At 37.7% G+C, this 10,743-nt stretch overlaps 1 protein-coding gene across 1 annotated transcript; it reads left to right on the top strand.

Annotated features, from left to right (window-relative positions):
- Positions 1-1,108: 1,108 nt before the first annotated feature.
- On the top strand, positions 1,109-2,338 carry LOC140140764 (carbohydrate sulfotransferase 11-like). Its single transcript, XM_072162507.1, has one exon. The coding sequence runs from the start codon at positions 1,131-1,133 to the stop codon at positions 2,016-2,018; it is 888 nt and encodes a 295-aa protein (XP_072018608.1). The 5' UTR covers positions 1,109-1,130; the 3' UTR covers positions 2,019-2,338.
- Positions 2,339-10,743: the final 8,405 nt, after the last annotated feature.

Here is a 10,743-nt window from a genome sequence, read left to right as displayed (position 1 = left end):
GTGAAACTTGGGGGTTAGTGCCGTTTGTACGCGATTTTCTTTTACTCAAGGTGTCGTCCCACCAAATACAGCATTTCCCGAAACGCGGGAACGAACAAGTAACCATGCATGCACACATAAACAGCCACGGGCATCAGCTGGGCATTTACGATAAGCGGAACATTATTTTGATAGATCTAACGAAGAAGATGGAGACGGGAAATCAAACTGTTTTGGATACTGTACATGACATTGTACCAATAATTGAACAGGTAAGGCTTAGTGTTAAAGCCATATTATAACATTTGCTGAGGAGAACGCCTTCAAAAATTTTAAATTCTGTTTTTTACACGATTGTAATGCACTTTAGTCAATAAAGATACTCTGCAAAAATCAAGACTTTAGGTGCTGTAGTTTTGTCAAAATCTGAGATTTTGAATAAAACGATGGAACCGGCGTTTTATTATTACGATGGAAATATTAGTCGAACACGTATGCACAGTACGTACACGGCGTGCGGGATACACATACACACACACCCCGAGGATCGTACCGTATTACAACCGCGGGAGTAACATGCATGGGCGCTAGTAGTAAATTCCAATTTTCTATGCTTTACCTCACTTGTTCTTGTTCGGCTCAAAATTAAAAGGGGACATATCTGACAGTAAAAGCTAACATTTTATGGAAAATAAATACTAATCTATTTTTACAGAAATGTTATAATATGGCTTTAATAAACATTTATGCTGCATGGATATCAAAAACAGAAACCGGATATAAGTGCTCTGACAATCCTGTATACTTGCTTAACTTTATAACCCACAATTCTGCAATTCTTCATCTTGCTCATACAAGATTTTTTATTCCACTACAATACTCGGGCTACATAAAGTGTATGTTCATAGTCTCTTATTCTTGCAATACAGTGGAATGACATAGATATTGCATTGTATGTTCTGTATATCGAAAGAGAGTAAATTATAACACAAATTCAATGTCCGAATCACCTTACTTTAGAAAAAAAAGCTATTTGTCATGGATATTTAAAATGAGGATGCTAGAATTACGGAATTCCCATTTAATTGGACGGAATACCATGAATACTCTGTTTTTGTTTTGTTTTGCTTCAGCTTCCAGATGATGACTTTATGAGAATACAAGAGGCTATTCAAGCTGCAAGAATACAGCATCTCCATAATATGTGTAAAAAATACCACACAGCTGCTCCAAATCCAATCGAAGTCGCTAAATCAACAAAAGATATACTGGTTAATGAAAAACATAAAATCGCTATGTGTATTACTGCTAAAATTGCTGGGAAAAGTTGGAAGCGGGTACTCAATGTTTTGGCAGGACTGTCAAATTCGACGTTAGAGGATGCAAGTTGGAAGGCTGTGATAAAAGCTCGCAAAATTAAGCGAGTCAGACAGGTTGAACCGGAAGAGTTAACACGAATGTTGCAAGAATATACATTTGTAATGTTTACTCGCCATCCCTTGTCGAGGACATTATCGGCATTTAACAACAAAATGTCCCCAAATGCGACTGATTATCGGAATAGAAAATCATTTTGGCGATTAGGATATGAAATCATAAAAGAATATCGACCATGGGTATCCTCTCTGAAGAATCCAGATCCCAAAACGTATGATTTGACAATTCATGATTTTGTCAGATTTCTTATTGATCAGAATCACAACAGGTCTCGCACGGATAATCACTGGATTGAAAACTACAAATTTTGTCATCCATGCGATTTTCCCTATACCGTCATAGGAAAGTATGAAACGCTTTTAGAAGACGCTAAATATATATTGAAATTGACTAAGGTAGATGACATTGTAAATTTTCCTGAGTCCGAAGGTTTTGCAGGGAATAGTACACAAAGTTCGGAACTTCGTAAGCTAATGTCATTTTATCACCAGATACCTATTGACGACTTGCAAAAATTGATCAAACGATATAAGTTGGATTATATTTTATTCAACTATACTTTACCGACGGAAACTGGTTTGCAACAATGGCTTGGAATTTGATAACACGTATGGTATTCGCTGACGTAGTGCACGTTAATAAACATTGGTTACTGGTTCAAGCCTGGGCTCATGCACCTGTTCATCAATTATGATATTATGATATGCTAGATGCTTTTTGTTGTGTTCATCTCAGTGGTTCGTATCAATGAAAGCGTGAGCCAGTTAACCTAGCAACGGTCATATCAGTTAGCAACCTGGACAACCGATTCTTTTGTTATGCAAGACTCACTCAGTCATTTAATGAGGCAATACAAACGATCGAATTTGGTGTTGAAATGAGCTAAATTTTGAGTTACACCTTTTCAATGTAAAATTAATTTTCTCGGCCAAATAATAAGCAATCATTTTCATTTTCATTTTCATTTTCATTTTCATTTTTTTTTAAATCCTAGTGTTAAACTTAGGCGTGAAATTCAGTCATTTCGTGTAAGATTTTCGATTTTGATAGGCTTAAACTCTGCCCGCGAGCCTTTTTTGGATCAACCTTTTAGCTTTTCAAAGTAATATAGTTCGCTAATGAAGGATTTTTCCCAACTTTCTAACGCACATCACCGTGAGCGATATATCATAGTTTTGTCAGAATTTCCGTTTTGATTTCACCATTTTTACTCCCGCCTGAAAAATTTTCAAAATCAACGCGTGAAATCTAAGGCTAATACTAGCATTGTGGATCGATATCCCTGGGTTTAATAGGAATACCGGCATGGCTACAGTTTTGCCAGAACTTCAATATAGCAACGAAATTCCCAGGCCTAATAGCGCTCCTACTGATCACAGCGGCGTAGCTGGGTTTTTTCCAAGGGGGCAAGCCTGTATGGGGCGGGGGCCCAAATCCACCAAACCTTTCTCTTTTTTCTGCACTTGGGGGGTGGGCCCCAAATAGACAATTTTTGCCATGCAGGCTTATTGAATATAATCGTATGGTATTGCATATCGTATGGATTCTCCATATCTCTGCCCCTCTTCTCCCTCACTCTCTCCTCTCTTTTTTCTTCTTTCTTCCTCCTTTTCCTCTTTTTCTTTGCACTAGGGGCGGGGGCCCAAATAGGCAAATTTTGCCAGGGGAAATTGCCCCCCCTGCCCCCAGCAGCTACGCCACTGACTGATCATGTTTATAGCACGATGAGGATCTTTCATCACGTGAAATTGCATTGGAAGTCATGGTTAAAGTGTGTTGAGTACCACCCCAAAGTTTCCCTACATACACCCCCACTACCCACCTCACACACCTCTGCACCCACCTCACCCTACAGGCCTATACATGTACATGATATTACATAATAATATATAGCATAGCTATACATTTAGGTATACGCCTACATGTCAAATTAAAAACAAACCCGAACACAAGTCTGAAGGGTGTAATGAAAATGGCAACCCGCGATGGGGGGCGGGGGGGGGGGGGTAGGTCATACAAAATACCTGGAGATAGGAGGGACAGAAGATTAAAATCCCGTATAATAACACGCTAATTTTTCTAGGTTTGGACCGTCGATTTTCCCATGGACCTCAAGCGTGCGTCTCTTAATACGGACTAACCTAGGTAAACAAATAAACAGACAGACAAAATGGTTTTCATAATCATGGAATCCATATAAATTGAAATTGCAGGCTATCACGGGAGCAAATTTTTAAAATTCACCTCATTTACCAGTAAACCCAATTGGGGATTTGCAGGGGCGGATTTAGGGGGGGGGGGGGCGCAGCCGGCGCGCGCCCCCTCTATTTTTGACTAGCAAAGGGCGCCGGTAACTTAAAAATACAAAAATTGTAAGAAATTAAAAAAAAGGAACCAATTCGGCCATGAACAGCAAACAATGGGCCAAAACCGTTGAGTTTTCGAGGGGGTAACCCCCTTTAACACATTTTTTCGTCGTCGACCAAAAGGCGCCCCCTTTATCAAAAATTCCTGGATCCGACCCTGATTTGGGCTACTAAATCGCTGGTCAGGCAATATTTGCTTTTCAATGGAAAATTGCCCTGGATGACAACAATGAAAATATCGACTATTTCTGCTGGTTCCTCACGAGATAAAAGTACTGAGTTTGACATTTTCGGAGCATGAAGGGAAAAAGGGTAAAATAAAAACGGAAATTCTGACAAAACTATAATATATAGGCCTAGACCCACACGATGTGCTTTACAGAGGTGGGAAATATCTTTCTTTAGCAAACTATATTAGTTTGAGACGCTAAAAAATGAATTCCGTAAAAAGCTCGCGGGCGAACTCAAGGCCTATAAAAATCAAAAATATCACACTAAAAGACACAATTTGATGCTTAATTTTAACACCAGGATTTAAAAAAATGTATATCCAAGCACCAAGTTTTTAACTGACATTACTGAAGAAAAAAAAAAAATATTGCTTTATATTTGACCGAGAAAATTAATTTCATAGCAAAAGGTATATCTCTGAATTGTGCTGATTTTAACATGTATCGATCGACTTTTAGCGCGACTAAGCATTTCTAAAGAATCGGTTGTCCAGGTGGCTGACTGATAATTCTAAATAACGTGCACTACGCCAGTGAAGAGGCAGCATCTAAATGTTTGTTCTCCGTCGGTTTTGTTGGTGAAATCCGTTACTCGTCGATCTCGATAGCATTTCAGTCATAAGCATGTTATTTTTTTTTAACACAGGTATCCAATAGAGCTGGGGTTTGGACTCTATAGGATACACTTGAAATGGCAGATGTCTAAATATCAAGTATCATACTACTACTAAGGACGCAACTTTGTTTCTGTCCCTGTAGCTCAAGAGCCAGTACTAAACTGTATATTACATGGTATAAGGTTATAAGGTCAATGATTGACCATAAATATCATAAATAGTCGGGTTATATTAAAAGTCACTGATTGACCATATATTATAAAGTTACTGCAAACATGCAGATATAATACTCGGTTTTATACGGCAAAGCAGTTTTTGCCATAATTGCTACATTTATAAATAGAAATTTGGTAATATTGTATCATAAAACAGCGCATTGTGAATTCCAAAAGAATATGGCCCTGATTTGTTAAAATGAAAATTGCTGTTTCGAGAAAAAGAGCTTCTTTTTCATTAAATAAATTCATAAACACAAAATTTTTAAGAAAATATGAAAATCTTACCATTTGCAAAAAATGCGCCAATTTGAGTAAATTTGAAATAACGACAATTTTGAGGGAGTTGGCTTATTTTACATTTCAAATTTACTTCGTAACACAAATAAACACACCTGACTCATTAAGGGCTCAAATATATATATATATATATATATATAGTATGAATGTTTCGACAGTATTTTTTGTGGGACATGAGAGCACATCAGATATATCGAATTGAATTCTGATTACGAGAAAATGTCCTGATGATATCAAATAATTTTGCTTTTTTGAAATTCGCGATATAATACAATATATTACAAATCTGTAAAATGCGTTGGAAGCAGAATTTATTTCTGCGCATTTTGACATCTCATTTGATACGATAGACCAGAAAACAATAAAACACCTGTCAATTTAATGTAGTGAGGTCCAGATTTGAAAGTTGGACTTACATACACATTTTTACAATACAAAAACACTCAGATATCATTATACAGATTTCCTTCCATTACATAACAATAAACAAGCGACAATTATCGAAAATTTTAATTCACAATGTGTTGTTTTGTGTCACACCTGCGTTCAAAGGGTAAGATACGAATTTCATCTTTCAAAGCAAAAATAACTTTTAGAAAGATAACTTTTAGTTCCTGCTCGTGCAATGATGCAATAATGATAACGTGTTTGTTGGTTAGTGTGTTTGCTTATTTGTGTGTGTATTTATTTGGGTGTTAATTATGCAAATTAAAATTAGCAAAATGTTAAACGTAATATACTTCTATTTTATGGTACTACATTATGTACCAAGTCTCAGCTAATTTATATAGTTCTTGACTGATTTCAAATTTTCCAAACTTTAAACCTCTGAAGCCCCCCGTTTGCATTATGCATTTCGTTGCGCAATTTACGCGTTTCTGACGCATTTCATTACGCAGTCGACGTGTTTTGACGCATTGACATTTGACAATTCCTTTTGATAAAAAGAATACAAATAAAGAAAATACACCATCACATTCAATACTCCTCACAGGTACGTGAGAGTGAAATGCATTTCCCTGCTCATCTGCTCATTTCACTGCTCATTGACCCATGTCCATGCTCAGTTGCTAACGTTTTGAGCCTTGAGTGTCGATAAAACGTCATCGGAGCACCAATGGAGCATCGATATATTCATAAGTATTCGCTGCGACCTATATATGAATATTCATAAGTTTGCCATACTACTCCGTTGAATAATTTTGTTTGGGTAAAAGACACACCACATGTTGTTGACATTAGTGATTGAATTAGGTTAAAATACTTTTTTGTTCCAAACGTGAAGCTTGGTATATACTTTTGTGTGTGATCATGACGTAGAAATCGGGGTCTGTGAAAACTTCAACGGCAAGGGGGTTAATATCTTTGCTAATTTTTACTGGAGCGAGCAGTGTACCATATAATTCTGGCAGAGTATAGACGAATCCAACGAGCCAGTCATGGTCAGGATTTGGTCGGCCATCTTTGGTTTCCCGCTAGCACCAACCTGGGGTTTTGAGCACCCGATTGTGCAAATAAAAGCCGCCTAACACCTAGAGAAGATGCAAAGACGAGGAGAGTTAATAGAATAATAATATACAATAGAGGTAATCCTGTCGCATATATTCATACATAGTCCTTTTGTTCATCCATTTGTACATCTATGAATAGATGCGACGGGATTACCTGCGGAATTATCTCTATTGTATTATTCCATTTAACCTCCTCGACCTTCTCTAGGTGTAAAACGGCTTTTATTTGCACAACTGTTGGAACTGTATTGTGTTGTAAACTTCTTTTGTCTACCTGTGTTTTCGCGGAAGGTGTAAAACGGGTGATGGAATGCAGTTTAAAATGTCCGCCAAGGCCGAATCATTTCACATTTTGGATGCATTGTAGCCGACGGGGACCCAACTAAAGGCTGCTAGTCAGGTGTATGAATGCGTGTATTTGGATTCGTCTATATCAGGTGCATATATTTTTAAATATAGCATGTCATAGGTTGCGCCTGGTAGGAGAGGGGTAGGGAGGAGGAGAGGGAAGGCATTGAAAGTGGACAGGGTGATGCAGTGGCGGTAGCCAAGGGGGAGGGATAGCTCCTCATGGGATAGTTTGTCCTGAGGTCATTTTTGACCCTCCCCCCTGTTGGATGCTGACCGCCGTGATATTTTAATGTTTTCCCATGAAAGACGTTACCCCATGCCTTTCTAAAAGAAAAACCCTGGAAACGCCACTAAAGAGCGAGGATAGATGGAGGGGAGGGAGGGGGGAATATGAGAAACAGGATGGGGAAGGGGAGAGAGATTGAGAAGGAGGGGATAGAAATAAAGAATTGGTGTTTCATTACGATTTGCGTTATAAAATGGAAATAAAAAATGACGAAGCTTAAATAATTGAGCCTTGAGTACAGCTAGTTTCAAAATAATATAATAAGGAGATTAGCGCTGGGCCCAGACATAATCCTTTGTGAGTAGTTTATTCAAACAAAGCCCCCAAGATAGTGTGTTTTGTCTTGAACTGTGCCTAATAACCCACTTGACCAAACAAAAAGGAGACATTTTGATGATGTCACTTACAAGCGCTCACTTTTGATCGCCCATTGATACACATGGGCTGAAGTAACCAATCAGACGTTCGCTTTGAAGTAAATTTGAGCAAGAAATCCAATCGATAGTTTCTGAAGTTGCCGGTAGAGTTGAAGTTGAAGGTCCTTTGGAAATTTCTGCGATCAATTGGAGTGGACAAACAACTGGTAAGTCGCATTGTAAGAATGAATGAGCACACCAAATGCTTAGTCGTGTTAAATGATAGATCGCGAATGCGTTGAGATCTTAGTTGGTGTGACAAAGGGTTTTTGTCTCTCGCCATGTCTTTTCAATATATCGGCAGTTCGTTATGAAGCACATCAAAAATCTAGGCTCTGGTGTGCAGATATGTGATATCTGCTTATAAACAACATACATTATGCATATGATACTACATCTATAGAGCCTGCAACTCTCCGGCAATAAATTGGAAAAAGCATGAAGCAACTGGGAAATGACAATTTACTCGACAAATAGAAAATCATGTTTGATGATTCTAGAGCTATTACTAACCGAGCCTATAGACAACGTAAATAACTCTGTCTTCTTTGGCAATTGTCTACTGCCCTCAGAGGAGGAACCTAATTATTAAACGTCGCAAACAGTTTGCAGCTAGGGCATTTGGTAGACTCAAAAATACCGGGTGATCTAAATAAACCATCACATCACCAGATCTCTATAAGTAACATTTGCAGTCGCTTATCCGCCCTCTGCCATCTATTGGTAGATTAGCGATTAAGGTCATGTCTCCCAGTGGACAGAGTTAAATTTGAATTACTCGTTGCCAGCTTTTCCTTAAGGCTGCTAAACGCGTCTAAAATAAGCTTATGTTTCCATTTCGAAACGTATGCGATTCGCTTGAGGAGGTTTAAATAATTATTCACCAAAATTATGATAATTATAAGTATTATCATATATAATGTATCAATATTTATCAGATGATCAAGGGACATGTTGGGAAGTAATGCAGCAGTGGTCGTACATCCCATTAGTAATGTGCTAGTATGTGATATTAAACTCACCTGCCATTTAAAAATGATGAACTAAATTAGTGACGTGCGTAATTAATTGCACCTGACGCATCATAATATATGTATAAAATGCTTATTATTTTGTACAGCATCACAGATATGGCATGTAAACAAAGTCTGATAAGAATGAGTAATAAAACAAATCAGTAAATAGATGCATTTGTAGGATTGTAGATTACATATTTCAAACATTGAGCTAGACAAATCCAATGAGAAAGAAACTCATTACTTTAGCTTTCGCCATCAGGCCTGACGGCTTGATCACAAGTGACTTGGTCCACTGCTTTTCCCGCAAAACGGCTTGTTGACATTTGCCGGAAGTGATGATGTTTTTGTTTTGAGCAGTGGATCGTATACGTGATCTAGAGAGACGATACCTTCGTCATGGTTGATTGCTTTGGTCCCTTTTTTGGATTGCTTCTGTTATTCTCCTGGTGAACGCGTCAAGTAGTTTTGGTCCTTCCCATTCGATGGTATGATTTTCTTGTGCGACATGGTCAGTAATGGCTGATTTGTGTTGTTCAGAAGTGGATTCTTTTCTGTTTGCTCTGGTGAATTTTCTTTCTACTATTGTTTCAGAGTCTTTCTTATGTTCTTTGAGCCTTGTGCCAAATTGTCTTCATTTCTCCCCTACGTAGGACTTATCACACCCTTAGCACGGGATATTATAAACGACATCACTTGTCTGCTCTATGCCCTTCTTGTCCTTAGGGTGGACAAGCAGGCTTTTAAGTGTGTTGGTAGGTCGCATTGCTGTGGCGATGTTGTGCTTCCTAAATATTCTTTGGAGTCTCTCCGCCAAGCCTTCTACGTAGGGAATGACCACCATTCCTTTGGATGGAGCTTCGTCCTTCTGTTTCTGTCTTGCTTTTCGTTGTTTATCTGTCATTTGCTGTTTTACTCTGTCCAAAGACCATTTTGGGTATCCGCATTCAGTTAATGCTGATTAAACGCGTTCACCAGGAGAATAAGAGAAACAATCCAAATTCGCTCTCAAGATCACGTATACGATCCACTGCTCAAAACAAAAACATCATCACTTCCGGGAAATGTCAAGCCGTTTCGCGGGAAATGCAGTGGACCAAGTCACTTGTGATCAAGCCGTCAGTCAGCCCTGATGGCGAAAGCTAAAGTAGTGAGTTACTTTCTCATTGTATTTGTCTAGCTCAATGTTTGAAAAAAGTAATAAAACAAATGTTAAATAAACAAAGTGACTAACGGGATGAAAATAAGAGCATTACCAGTAAAATGTGACACAAGGCAGCTATCGGATTTAGCGCCTTTGGAAACAAACTCTTTATTTTTTATAATCACATGATATCATTTTTGACATATGTTTCGTTGTTTATAATCAGGTGATTACCGATGTAAATGCTATGGCGTGTGTCTTTAATTTTGTATTGGTAGGGATATACGAATGTAATTCTAAAAAATATACCCTAAAATATGACATTATTGGACGAAAAAGAGAACCAAATATATATACCGATGTTCAATTATTTCTGTTCAAAGTAAAGGTAAATTCCCAGATTCTGGAACATGCTCATGGGAGGGATCAATGCATCTTGTACCTCGTGATTATGTCGATCATAAGGCTTAAATAATCGTTATGTCTCAAAGCCCATGGCAGTTTCAAAAACGAATGCGGAATGATTTTTTTTTTTTTTTTTTTAGATTTTTTATAACTAAATTTTTAATTCAGATATCATTTCCGAGTGTTCAAAACTATACAGCATAACATTTTGGTTGATTTATCGTTTCATACATAAACAATGAGAGTATCGAATCAAGTAACTTTTCTTCCAAATTTGTCGCAGAATTTCATGATTTTACGGCAAAAATACTAAAAAAAAAGGAAAATAAAAAAGATTTTACCGTTTCAGCTGACACGGACGTGTAACAAAAACGAACGCGCGCGTGGCTTGAGACATAACATTTTTTCAGCCTAATACTCTTAGACAGTTAATATTTATATAACACAATTACCCAACCTTTGTATCTAAA

Source organism: Amphiura filiformis, chromosome 19 (assembly GCF_039555335.1).
Source record: "Amphiura filiformis chromosome 19, Afil_fr2py, whole genome shotgun sequence".
Lineage (NCBI taxonomy): Eukaryota > Metazoa > Echinodermata > Ophiuroidea > Amphilepidida > Amphiuridae > Amphiura > Amphiura filiformis.
Note: the sequence above shows the minus strand (reverse complement) of the source record. Positions and strands in the feature narration are given on the sequence as shown.

Bases quoted from the DNA above. Each gene is read 5' to 3' on its own strand.
- LOC140140764 (XM_072162507.1), top strand. From the start codon at position 1,131: ATGAGAATACAAGAGGCTATTCAAGCTGCAAGAATACAGCATCTCCAT.